The sequence below is a fragment of the Setaria viridis genome, chromosome 2 (assembly GCF_005286985.2).
Source record: "Setaria viridis chromosome 2, Setaria_viridis_v4.0, whole genome shotgun sequence".
Classification (NCBI taxonomy): Eukaryota; Viridiplantae; Streptophyta; class Magnoliopsida; order Poales; family Poaceae; genus Setaria; species Setaria viridis.
Genome location: NC_048264.2, coordinates 47,219,101 through 47,232,250, shown reverse-complemented (window position 1 = coordinate 47,232,250; position 13,150 = coordinate 47,219,101). Strand labels below are relative to the sequence as shown.

Sequence of the window (13,150 nt, the reverse complement as noted above, 5' to 3'; positions counted from 1 at the left end):
AATTATACGGTGATATTCTTTGTGTACCTAACTATGATTGAAATTATAAGAGTTAAATACATCATTAGTACATAAACTTAGCAAGTGGATGCATTTAGATACATCATCTCTCAAGTTGCTAAATGAGAACAACAACTTGGCACATGTGTGCGTATAGGATCATTGAGATGACATGTGGGCAAAAAGGCCATGTAGGCAGCTTACGTGTTAGCCAATGTTTTTCTGAAAAATATCCTTGCTCATCTTGCAATTTATTTAAGTTGAGAAATGTTTGTTTTCAGGTCTTGTATCCTAGGATTTGCGGAATGTACAAGTCCGATGACAAAATGAGCAAATAAACTAGAGGCCAATTTGCAATAGTGTGCATTACAGGTTATATACACGCAAGAGCTAAATGTACACATAAGCTGCCTAAGTGGCTTTTTTGCTCATGTGTCCTCCAGGTGAACCCATCCGCACCCACCTGCTAAATTGTTGTTCTCAAATGAACAATTCGAGAGATTATGTACCTAAACGCATCCACTCGACAAGTTGATGTACCAATGACACATTTAACTCAAATTATAATAAGCAAAAAAGCTTATTCCTACATACTTTTTCAATGTGGCGATAGATAAAACACAACATGCTCAATTATTTTTAACTTGCTGGGCAAGATGGTAGGGGGCAGTACGTAATGTAAGACATACTGCCTGCCATTTCATCACATGATCTTTGCTTGCCATGATGCCATCACTTACTCAACTTAGCTTTGTTGATCATTAGGTACATTTCTTTGTGAAACCGACATTCTGTAGCGGTGTAGCCCATGTACTCATCCAAATTGTACCCCATATACTCATGCAGTGTGCCTTTGCAACTTGCATGAGTACCTTGGTCGCCTCACTATTCTTATTTGCTTGACGACGGTGGTGCCAAATCTACATTATATGGATTTACTATGCTTCATTGATTGCGGGAAAGGTGCGATTTACAAACGGTGTTTAGCATTTCATCTTGATGTGTGAAACACTTACATCATGATTGTAAACAAACACGGCTATTTATTCTATTGGCACTGATTTTTGCCTTACAATGTTCTGACAGGGTTATATGAACTGAATGAATGTGCCACCAATGTTTTATTATGTTTTCTAACCAAGCCGAAGAAATGCCTCTATGCTTACACTGCAACAACAGACAATGGCAGACAGCAGGGGAAAAAAAATCCACCCACAACAAAAGGCCATCTTTGAATCACTCGGTTCAATGTTCATGAAGCGCAACATGAAACATTTTGAACCATCACATGCAACTAATTCTCAAGTGAATTGTAGTAACATCAAGAAATAGTAACCGCAACAAGAAAAATAGTTTTTTTTGGAAAGAGGCGGGAGCATTGCCGATTCATTTAAGGAGATAGAAGTTTACGATTACAATAAGTGCATCGAAAAATAGAGCTAACATAGATAACTAAAGCATTGAAAATAAAACAAGAAAAATAGTTACGCTCAACATCTCAGTCCATCGACTTCATCGAATTCTCAAATCATTGCGATGCAACATCAAGAAATTCTAAGCCCAACATCCTAAATCACCAGCTGCAACTGCAACATAGTAAAAATTTATTAAGCCCGACATTTAAACCCATCTTCCAAAATTTACAGCTTGGAGAAATAATAAAGCCAACATCCAAAAAAATTCTGAACCCAGCATCTCAAACTGTCTTATGGACAATTTCCCAATTGACTTGCTGAAGCAGCAAACAGCAAGAGACCTGTGCACACCGCTGTATATTTAGGCATCCCTTTTTTTGATTCCACGAGGCCATGGCACGGTTATATTTAGCGGCGATGGCATGTCCTCGCGCCGCTAGCTCCTTCGTTCACCGTCCGGAAAGAGGGAACATCGCCACCGCCACCGCCACCGCACAAAGGGGGGCATGCGGTGCTGACCGTTGGCGCACCGCTTTTGGCCCCCGCCGCCGCACGACACCGGCCGGGAGGCCGCGGCCAACACCGACGACCTCGCGTACGGGTCTCGCCTCCGTCCTCGCCGGTGGCAATGGCAGGGGAGGAGCGGATCCTGGTGTCAGTGCGGCTGCGGCCGGTGAACGCGCGGGAGGCGGAACGCGGCGACGGCTCCGACTGGGAGTGCGCCGGTCCGACCACGCTCATGTTCCGCGGCAACATCCCCGAGCGCGCCATGTTCCCCGCCACCTACACCTACGGTGACCATGCGAGCACATCCTTCCATTTCGCGTTCGTGTCTGTCCTCGGCTCCTCGCTCAATCAAGTTGCTCTCCTCCTCCTCTTCAGACAGGGTGTTCAACCCGGAGTGCAACACCCGGCAGGTGTACGAGGAAGGGGCCAAGCAGGTGGCCCTATCGGTGCTCAGCGGCATCAATTGTACGCACTCATCAATTGTAGCAGCAAGACCAGTTATTTCATCACAACACTGAAATGCAAATGCAAATGCAAATGAATTTTTTAATTTGTTCCCTGCATTGCAGCAAGCATATTTGCGTACGGTCAGACGAGCAGCGGGAAGACGTACACCATGGTCGGCATCACGGAGCACAGCATGTCAGACATCTATGACTACATTGACAAGGTTGAATGATTCATGTAGAGCTATCGATTCATCAGATTCTATCACAATATAATTCATGCACCACCTTTTGGTTTTGCTGTGATTTCCTTCCCTCTTCAAGTTTTATACTGGTCCCTGCAGCATAAAGAGAGGGAGTTCGTCTTGAAATTTTCTGCTATGGAGATATACAATGAAGGAGTGAGGGATCTCTTGAGCCCCGACGCAACACAACTAAGGCTTCTTGATGATCCGGAGGTCAACTGTTCTACCTTGATGGTTATATAGTGATTTTTCTCATGTTGTTTGTACAATTCATGTTTATCCATTGCCATTTTCTATCGACCAGAAAGGAACTGTGGTAGAGAAACTCACAGAGGAAACTCTCAGGGACAAAGGCCATCTCTTGGAGCTCCTTGCAGTGTGTGAAGGTATTAGCGAGACTGAAACTTTTCTTGCTATTGCAACAAACAAGAAACACCTCATTTGTTTGTTCTAGTGTGCTAATAATCCTTGTGGTTTGTCTTCGAAAACAAAAATAATCCTTTCGGTTTGTGGCACAGCTCAAAGACAGATAGGGGAAACTGCGTTGAACGAAACGAGCTCCAGATCTCATCAGATACTCAGACTGGTTGGCCCTTTCTGCAATACTGAATGATGTGCCAATCTTTCACCAAGAATTATTTTTTGTTCTTAGCCAAGATGTGTACACTGCAGACAATCGAGAGTTCGGCAAAGCAGTTCATGGGACGAGGCAACTCAAGCACCCTTATAGCCTGTGTGGTATGGACATCTCTTATATGTGTTTTTTTTAATCTCATTTCAAGCATTACATTGTTCCATGCATTATACTGAGTTTTTCATTTTTCTTCTGGGCAGAATTTTGTTGATTTAGCCGGAAGTGAGCGTGCATCTCAGACGCAATCAGCTGGAATGAGGCTGAAGGAAGGTAGCCATATTAATAGAAGTCTGCTTACACTTGGAAAGGTCATTCGGCAACTCAGGTTCTTTCAACTGATCTTGTCATCTGTCTTTGCCATCGAAAAGATAGACTTCCAATCATATTACTGATACAATTTTGCATTTTTTTTCTTGATTTAAATGCCTTTTAATGTTGTCGATGCTGGACCTCTGACTTTGGACAACTTATTCCTGCTGCAGCAAGGGGGGAAATGGCCATATACCTTACAGAGATTCAAAGCTCACTCGAATCCTGCAGTCATCTTTGGGCGGCAATGCTAGAACTGCTATCATCTGCACGATGAGCCCAGCACAATGCCACATCGAGCAATCTAGGAACACACTTTTGTTTGCAAACTGTGCCAAAAATGTAGTTACCAATGCACAAGTTAATGCGGTGATGTCAGACAAGGTATTGGTGAAGCATCTTCAGAGAGAACTTGCAAGGTTAGAAAATGAGCTGAAATCACCTGGATCAGCCTCTTGCAGCACTCATGCTGAGGTTTTGAGAGAGAAGGATGAACTGATCAAACAGGTACTGTTACTCTCAGTGAGTCCCTTGCTTTCATCCATGGTCTTTGTATTGATTTATCCTTAGTGCATTTTCAACATTGTATGTTGTTCTACGATCAATTATGGATTTCCAGCTGGAAGAACAGTTGAAGGAATTGATGGAGCAAAGAGACACCGTTCAATCTCAACTTGACAATTTTCGCAGGGTTGCAAGTGATGGAAATATTGATGACCGCACAACAAGGCGATGGGTATTGATTTTTTTTTATTGCTGGATTCCTTCTAAAGACCATGCACCAATCTTCTTAATGTTCCCAATTCTGACAGGATGAGCATAATCGGTCTTCAGACTCCCTCCCACGTAATGTGTCTGAAGACTTGCTTTCTTCTTCTGATACTTATGATGCCGCCTATGAAGATCAAGACGATCTTGGCTCAAAAGCACTTGATGCATCACATGATTGTAACGGTCATCATCATGACCCAAAGATCCCCAAAGGACCAACGGAGCCACATCAACAAACAATGTATGAACAGTCTCTGTCTAGTATGCATCAACCAAGAAACCATATTTCTGATAGTAGCATAGAAATATATCAAGCAAGCAGCATGCCTTCATCTGAGCTGTCTGAGGAGCATTGCAAGGAAGTCTCATACATTGAGACAAATGAGCTCAGGAGGAGTCAAGCATTCTTTCCTTCTGATCATGATGGTACAGATATTGATGAAGAGAAGCATGGTGAAAGCATGATAAACACAGCAGACAGTGCCATCAAACTATATACATGCGATTCTGACCCATCTTCTGATACTGAAAAACCTAACAATGACGAATCTTTGGCCCTGAAGAGGTGTGTTATAATCTCCAGGGGCAGTGTACTTACCAGAAGTAAAAGCTGCAGAGCTAGTTTCATGGTCATTCCAAATAGTTGGTTTGATGATTCAATGGATATGAAAATGACAGAACCCGGTGACATTTTCAAATATGCTCCTATAAGGCCAGAGAAGGTTAGGAGGAGCTTGTATCCTGAAAACGGTGATTGCCAAAATGATCTTTCATTAGACTGTTCTGTGGCCTCTGGAGGAGTTGCACCTGACACAGTTGTAGACAAGAACACTTGCAATGACGAAGAGGAAAGCGCCATCAATGACATCAGATGCATCAGGGAAGTGAAGGAGAAGGTAGAAGAGTGCCGTACATCCCAACTTGAGGGGAATCAGGTACAAGTAGTTTCTTTATCACAATGGTCTCTCCGTAGGCTCTGCTCGTGACACCTTTGTCAGTTTATTAAAACCTACAATTTTTTATTACACAACCAATAGAATTTGAAATAGGGAAAAAGCATCAGGTTCAGTTACTTGAACAACACAGGAAAATGACTAGAGTTGTATAAGGCGCAAATGTCTTTCCTAATATCATCCTACCCTTTTTTACTTCCTCAAGATGATTCTGATGTATGTATAATTGTTTAAGCAGTATATCATTACTGAAGATTTTTCGGACATAAAAAGTGCCAAAGATGTTGGTACAGATATATCCATGGCCACTGTTGACTCTCCTTCACGGTGGGCTATTAATTTCGAGAAAAAACAGAAGGAAATCATTGAGTTATGGCATGAATGCAATGTCTCTATAGTACACAGAACATATTTCTTCCTCCTCTTCAAGGGCGATAAAGCAGACAACATCTACTTGGAAGTGGAGCACAGAAGGTTGTCCTTCATTAAAGGTTCTTTCAGTACTGGGTTTGAGACTAGTGCTACCATTACATCAAGGTAACTTTTCATAGTTCATATATACTACTCCTTATGTAAAAGAGACATAATGAACTGCATGCATATAATGGTAACTTTTCATAGTTCATATATACTACTCCTTACATCAAGGTAACTTTTCCTAGTTCATAGTTCATAACTTTTCATAGTACTCAATTTTACAAATTTTCAGCTACTTAGTTATGTAAAAGTTGTGTATATAATGAACTGCATGCATCCTTTTTCTTGGCAGCTTGAGAAATCTTCGGCATGAAAGAGACATGCTCTACAGGCAAATGCTGAAGAAACTCCATCATCTAGAAAGAGAGAGCCTTTACACCAAGTGGGGGATTGATCTGAATTCCAAACAACGAAGGCTGCAGCTATCGCGCCGCATATGGACACAGACTGACATGGATCATGTGAGGGAAAGTGCAGCTCTTGTCGCAAAGCTGGTAGAACATCTAGAGAAGGGGCAGGCCATCAAGGAGATGTTTGGGTTAAGCTTCACACTGAACCCACGAGCTGACCGGAGATCTTTCAGCTGGCAATGATATGAAATGGTGAAATAATGACTTATGTCTGCATAGTGGAGAGTATCTCTTATCAGGAGATGATATCATCCCAGCATTGATTTTTACTGATGCCCATGTATGTATTTCTTTTTTACAGAGTGAATTCTCAAGATGAAACGAAGTGAGATACCAAGTCCTTTACGCCTACTGCGTAAAGTATTGCCGTGCTGAAATTATCTTGGCATCAATGTATATATCTAATTTACCTGATTTTTGCTAACTAATGCTACGCATGCAATGTTTTTTTCCCCCTATCCCTGGCTCGTTGTCTCTTTCCCTCCTTGTAAGAGGTGCATCATGCTAACCTATGACCAAAATCACTCAAAAAGCTGAAAATGGGGGATATAATGCCTGTTTCAACCCCATTCAGAAACCCACTATCAACTGGATTCAAACACTTTTAAACGACTCAGCAAACACTTCCAATTCATTTGGAGAGCGCTTTCAACTCGATTGAAAAGCACACTCACCTTGATGTTAATAACACTTCAAAATCAAGTCCAAAAAACACTTTAATTAAACTAGTTCAAACACACATTTAATTTAACTTACAAAACCGACGGCCTCCAGAGCGCCGGACTCTGCGCCGGTGGAGCTGCAAAGGGACGAGACGACGCGACGATGACGAGGAGGGAACAAGGCGACGCCGAGCGAGCCTACTGCTGCGCGCACCGCCTGAGGGCAACCCAGGCGGTTATCCGCCATTCCGGCGCCACCCCTACCTAACCAGAGCATGCCAATCCCTACTCGCTGGGCGGCCAGGACACACGCCGGCGCCGCACCACTTGGCCTGGTTGGTTACCAGACCAACTTACGATTCGAATCGAAGCGCCGCGGGGCGTCCTAGTGGCGGCGACCCTGACTTGTGACTACTCCGATCCGATTCCGAGGCGAAGTCGCCGTTGCCAGAGACTATAACGAACCGACTTAGAATCCAATCGATTGTGCTCTCTTCATCGATTATAAATCGGAGGAAGGATGGAGTGGATCCAAGACCGTATTTTTCTCTCCTTGCTTGTTGGGACCGAGTCACTATGGTCAGCAAATTGGAGGAGGGATCCTCGTCGTCTAAGCGGCGGCGGCGGGACGATGATTACGCAAAGCAGAGTACCTGCAGACCTCGGCGGAAGCAGCACCTGTATCTAGCGCTAGATGACTGGAATGGCGGGTACGACATCCTGGACCATGCTGCTGGAGGAGGAGACGACAAGCTCCCCGAGCCGGCTGCCGTCCGGATAGCGTGGCCGGCGGGTGGCCCATGGCCTTTGCCGCCCTGGGCACCAACATCTTCATCGCCACTAACCCGCGCAGCCAGGGCGACCGCGCACCGCCGACCCTCGTCTACGACACGAACACATCCGCCCTCACCTTCGGCCCGCGCGTTCCCAACAATATCCGTGACCTGAACGACGCCATGGCCGCCGCCGAGACGCTGTACGCCTTGACATCGGTTCCCTACCCAGGGTACTCCTCGCTGCATGCCCTGTCGTGGGCGCCCACCGATATTCCGGATCCCGAGCCATGGGATCCGGCCATGGAGTGGTCCTGGAACACGGCGCCCTCGCCGCGGCCGCCCCCGTGCGATGGGATCGACGTCATCGCCTACGCGCTGCACCCGGACGGGCGCACCGTCTTCGTCTCCACAGGCTTCAGCACCCACTCCCTGGACGCCGGCAGCGGCGTGTGGAAGGACCTTGGGGATTGGGTGCTGCCCTTCAGAGGCCAAGCCTTCTTCGACGCCGACCTGGACGCCTGGGTCGGGCTTCATCATACATACTATGGATACATTTGCTGCTGCCCAGTGGCCTCCCGCGGCACCGCCGCCACACGGGCGCCGGAGTGCAGGATGCTCATGGAGAAGCTGTTCCGCCGCAAGGAGGAGGACCCAAAGCACCGGTCCCTCTTGAACATCCTGCGTACTGACGATTACAATGACGGTTCCGTGCTCCATATCACCTTGTTTGGCCTCAAGTACGATCACAAGGGAGAGCTGCAGACCAAGGTTCGTCGTGCCACTAGATCATACGCAGTGTCCAAGAATAACCCTATGTTTTCTCATGCAGCATTCTGGATGTAATGTTGTCCTTTATTTATGGCTATCTGATTGATTACCTGTACATGTCAGTAGAATCGAGTCTCGTCGTTGTTGCTAACAAATCAGCAGCATCCTGCATAAACCCGCCGTCGTGCACCCTGAGCCCGAGATCCTGACCAGAACGCCGCGAGCTCCTCGGCGAAACCCCTTTCCCTACCCGAGACCACCGTCGCGTGGTCACATCCAGCCATGAGACGGAGCTCCGCGTGGGGGAGCTTCGCTTTCAGGTGACGGCTGCAGTCGACCGGAACCACAGGGTCCCTGACGCCGTGGATGATCATCACTGGGATGCCGGCCGCCTCGACGGCCTCCAGGTTCCGGTCCTGCAGCCTCGCCCCTCCGCAGATGACGTTGTGCATCGTGTGCCACGCGGAGTGGTGGGTGTGCCTCGTCAGGTCCCTCACCCGGAAATCCACGTCCCTGCACGATGGAATGAATTTTCAGTTCCTAGAGGCATTTTTCAGTGTCTGAAACTCTGAACTCTGAACCCGTATGGATAGTTACCTCTTTCTCGTGAGGAGCCTGAAGAGCCATTCCCAGGCCAGGTGGTTCTTGCAGAAGAGGAAGCAGATGGTCCTCCCGATGTGCTCGTACCAGGACATCACCGCGGAACCGAACAGCAATGGCGGCCACAGCTTCTTCTCGGCGAGCCTGCTCAGCGCGACCTGGCTCGCCTTCTGCTCGGACGGCAGGAAGTACGGCTGCAACCAACGGAGGCGGTCAACTGACGGATCAGCAATTACTTCTCATCTCCCAATTCAGAGCTAACTCTGCTTGGGTAGTTGGGTTCATTGGAATTGGAATGAAGGCACTCTGCTACTTACTGGCGCGACAAGTGTGATCGATTTCACTCGGGTTGGGTGCTTGGCAGCCAGCGCGAGGGCGATGACGCAGCCCATGGAGTGGGCAACCAGGTGGAAGGAGCTCAAGTTGTGGTGCTCAACGAGGCTTCTCTCGATCGCCTCGACGTGGTCTTTCAGTCTGTACTTGCAGTTGGCCGGCTTGGGGCTCTGGCCGAAGCCGAGGAGATCCACCGCGAACAACCTGCTGTTGAGGGTGGAGGACTCGCGGAACACCGTCTCAGCCCAGAAGGACGACGACGACGTGAAGCCGTGCACGAAGATGGCATTCTCGGCGCTGATCTCCTCGCTATCTGTTCCTGCTTCATCTGCAAACCTACAAGCGTTACTGTTCCTTAATTGAACGGCGAAAAAGGGAACGGAAAAGAGACAGAATTGCGCGTCGAGGTTGCAGACAAAACCGCATGCTAACCTTTGGCCTCCGGCTCTTTCACGGCGACGTGCAGCCGGCCGCCGCCGCCCCGCCACGCGACGCACGACTTGCACCCGCAGTCGGACCACCTGGGGCTGCGCCATTTGCACGGAGCCGCCGCCGGCCCCTTCTCCGGCGCCCGGCTCTTCCTCACCACCACCCGCACAAGCCCCACCAGCGCGTCCCTGACGGCGCTCCTCCGCGCGTACAGCGTGTCGGAGACCTCCTCGTCGCCATCCCCATCCGTGGCCACCGCCTCGCTCTCGTAGCTCCTGTGGCAGTAGCACCCAACGGGGCTCTCCTCCAGGATGCCGTCGAGGAGGGCGTACACGAGGCAGAGGAGGACGTCGACGACGTCCAGGAGCGCGAAGACGGCGGCGGCGAGTGCCGAGGCGGCCGCGCCGGCGGCCGTCCGTGGCCATGTGGACCACCGCCGCCGCCGGGGGCTCGCAAACGTTGGCATATGCTCGACGTGGTGCGTGCCAGAGGGGACCCGGCCGGAGGGAGGCGAGGGGACAAACACAAGCGGATGGATGCGATGCGAGTGGTGAGGCTGGAAGAGCGTTCGCCAATGGGCGCATGTGTTGACCGTTGCTCCACGTCACGTCGTCGGTGTGCGCGGACAAGGCCGCAAGCCAAAGCCGAGTGTTGGCGTGTGTCTTCCTCCTCCTGCGTGTTTCTCGTACCGTGTCGGGGTCACTGCCTGTCTCGAGTGCCTTCCGTGAAATTCTAGCCTTCTTCCCGCGCGCGGCTGCTTCCGTGACTTTCACAAAGGGACTTCGTACTATCTAGCATGATCCTAGGTGCATCTATCCATCCTCCTATTCATGACTTGACGTAGGTCTCCTTTTTTGAGAGGACGAAACTTTCCTCTTTTCACGAGAAGGGTTGGATTTCATTATCACAGTACTTTTACAGGTACTTTTACAGGGTGACTCTAACGAAAGGAAAAAAATACGATGAATTCCACAACAGGAGCACCCAACGATCCTCACCGTCGCCGACTGCTATAACCGTTGCTCGAGCCTTCTCCATCTCCCACAATGAAGAACCCAAGATGAAACTCACGGCCGGAACCTGAATCGACGAAAAGATCTTCAAAGTCCGCCAGTAGCACACTAGAAGCATGTTGTTTATCCGTTGAACGCTCCAGGCAGTTCTCACATTCACTGGGCTCGGTCGCCGATCACCTCACCAGCAACACCCAGTCAACAAGTAGCAATCCCACAAGGGTAACTGAAGAACACCAGCTCGCACACACGAGCAAGTGGAGAGCAAACCTCACAAAAGCAGTCGCAGGCTACAACAAGGTCGTCTGAACCACTTCGGAGGGACAAAATTTTGGTATCACCATAATTGCCCTGTAGGGTCAAAACACATCCAAAACTTGTCCACATATCCCTCGCCATGTTCTGGTTTACAAGTCCAGTGCTGTCGTTGACACCATGGGCACCGACGGCACCAACAAAATCACAAAGGAATCGAACACCGACACAAAGAGGAAAACGATGGCATACCCGTCGATGTCGAGACCCCCGCAAAATATATCCTCACCGAGCACCACTTGCGCTTCGACACCACCATGACTCGCTCACCAAAAACAAAGGCAATGGTAGAGAAGCTATGGAAGTGACAAAAGATTACCGGCGAGATCTTCACCGGTAAGAAATCCAACCCTAACCTATCTAGAACTACTCTATTAGGAGGAGATATGTACATCATCCACCGGATCCGCAGTTCCCCAACCACACCAGTGCCAAAGAGGCTGCCGACGGCGAGGAGAAATAGCGAATCCGGCGGAGAGAAAGGAAACCCTCGAAGTCGCCTCTCAACTGTTTCTGGGGAATGGGATATTTAACTATTTGCCATCCTTATGGTTGGCACTCCTTCAAAAGCCATTCTTATGGTTGCTTCTATATATTTACCATCCTCGTACAAATGAAGTAACAGATTTACCAATCTTGCTGACGTGGCAAGCCACCTCCTCATGCCAATGTGGATCTACCATGGAAAATGACCACACCACCCCGATTGGGTGTCGGAAGTTCCAACATGTGCCAGAAGTTCCTAATAACTTCCGACCGGGGGTGCTCAGCGGATTAAAATTGAGCAGGGTCGGAACTTCTAATCCAATGTCGGAAGTTCTGATGATAAGTGTCGAAAGTTCCCAATAACTTTCGACAGGGGATGCTTAGCTGTTTTATTTGAACAGGATCGGAAGTTCCGACAATAACTTAACAGCACAGCAACGGCTAGTTTTTGAGGCTCAGGTATTTATACCTCCTCAGCCCCCCTTCATTTGTTGCTAACCTAACCCGAGACAAACACCTCCAAGAGCATTCAACACTCCTCCCTACTCTCTCCTTGAGCTAAATCTTTGAGAGTTTTGAGCTAGGGTTTAGGTGAGAGAAAGATTTGAGATGTGTGACTCTAGCTTTGAGTGTGAGGTCAACCAAGTTCATCTCGAGTGCACTTGAAGCATCTTCGATTTTCGATTCGCGTTTGTTACTCTTGAAGCTTACTTCTAGACAGTTCGACGTCGCCCATTTGAGCGTGCTCTTGTTGTGGTGCGCCTGGAAAGTTTGTATTGCCCACCCTCTTGGAGGATTCATAGTAAGTGACTCAATCTTCTTTTGTGGTTGATTGAGAGAGGTAAAGGGTTAGTGAGGACCCGACTCTTTGTGAGCTCCTCAATGGAGACGTAGCTTCCTTTGTGGGAGTGAACTTCAGTAAACAAATCATTTGTCTCGTGTGCTTATTGTGTTCTTCAAGTTCTTGTTGACCTAGAACTTAATTTGTGCCGATCTACATTCTTATGAAGTTTCTCTCATAAAGATCACCTGCAGTAGTCTCTATACATGTTTGCTAAACTTTTGATTCAAATAGATTCTTCTAAAACCTATTTTATTTTGAATTTCGTAGAGTACTTTTTACTCTGTCGGAAGTTCCGCTCCTATATTGGAAGTTCCGACCCCGTCAGAAGTTCCGACACAGTGTCGGAAGTTCGGACCCATTTAACTCCACTGCGAAGAATTTTCAGGTTTTATAGATCGAGCCTATTGGCCCCCCTACTCCCCTCTAGGCATCACACGATCCTTTCATTCTCCCGCTGCCCCCTCCATCGCAACATCCCCATCGGCGGTTCCACATGCCGGCGCCCGCGCCTCGCGCACCACCACCTGCCGGTGGTGGCCAGGTGCACCCCGGTCTTTGGCCTCGATCTTGGCAGTTGTGGCGACGCGCATCCTCCAGTGCCTCCGATCTCATCCTCATCGTTGTCGCAGGCGGGCGACCCCCTCGGCTCGCTGTTCGCGCTTGGCACCACCGCGCACGCTGCTCGATGGCCCCGCGGTGCCGATACTGGAGGCCCGTGACGCAAGGTTGTTCAACCTCAACCTTGAGGTGCCAGGAG

General features: G+C 48.6%; 2 protein-coding genes and 1 pseudogene across 3 annotated transcripts; 2 read left to right on the top strand and 1 right to left on the bottom strand.

Moving 5' to 3' along the window:
* Positions 1-1,916: 1,916 nt before the first annotated feature.
* On the top strand, positions 1,917-6,611 carry LOC117846633 (kinesin-like protein KIN-7J). Its single transcript, XM_034727867.2, has 13 exons — positions 1,917-2,209; positions 2,298-2,387; positions 2,492-2,592; positions 2,713-2,826; positions 2,918-2,999; positions 3,132-3,199; positions 3,286-3,351; positions 3,448-3,572; positions 3,730-4,063; positions 4,176-4,292; positions 4,369-5,262; positions 5,519-5,817; positions 6,050-6,611. Exons 1-13 carry the CDS (start codon positions 2,044-2,046, stop codon positions 6,348-6,350), a joined length of 2,757 nt encoding a protein of 918 aa, XP_034583758.1. The 5' UTR covers positions 1,917-2,043; the 3' UTR covers positions 6,351-6,611.
* A 687-nt stretch (positions 6,612-7,298) lies between these two features.
* On the bottom strand, positions 7,299-10,305 carry LOC117846634 (probable lysophospholipase BODYGUARD 4). Of its 2 annotated transcripts, XM_034727869.2 has the most exons (5): positions 9,739-10,305; positions 9,291-9,634; positions 8,971-9,167; positions 8,484-8,886; positions 7,299-8,361 (listed from the first exon to the last, which is right to left on the bottom strand). In XM_034727869.2, exons 1-4 carry the CDS (start codon positions 10,199-10,201, stop codon positions 8,529-8,531), a joined length of 1,362 nt encoding a protein of 453 aa, XP_034583760.1. In that variant the 5' UTR covers positions 10,202-10,305; the 3' UTR covers positions 7,299-8,361; positions 8,484-8,528. The 2 variants fall into 2 exon arrangements, with proteins under 2 accessions (XP_034583760.1, XP_034583759.1); XM_034727868.2 differs by lacking the exon at positions 7,299-8,361 and having other exon boundaries at positions 8,363-8,886.
* LOC140221754 (uncharacterized) lies at positions 7,610-8,482 on the top strand (annotated as a pseudogene).
* Positions 10,306-13,150: the final 2,845 nt, after the last annotated feature.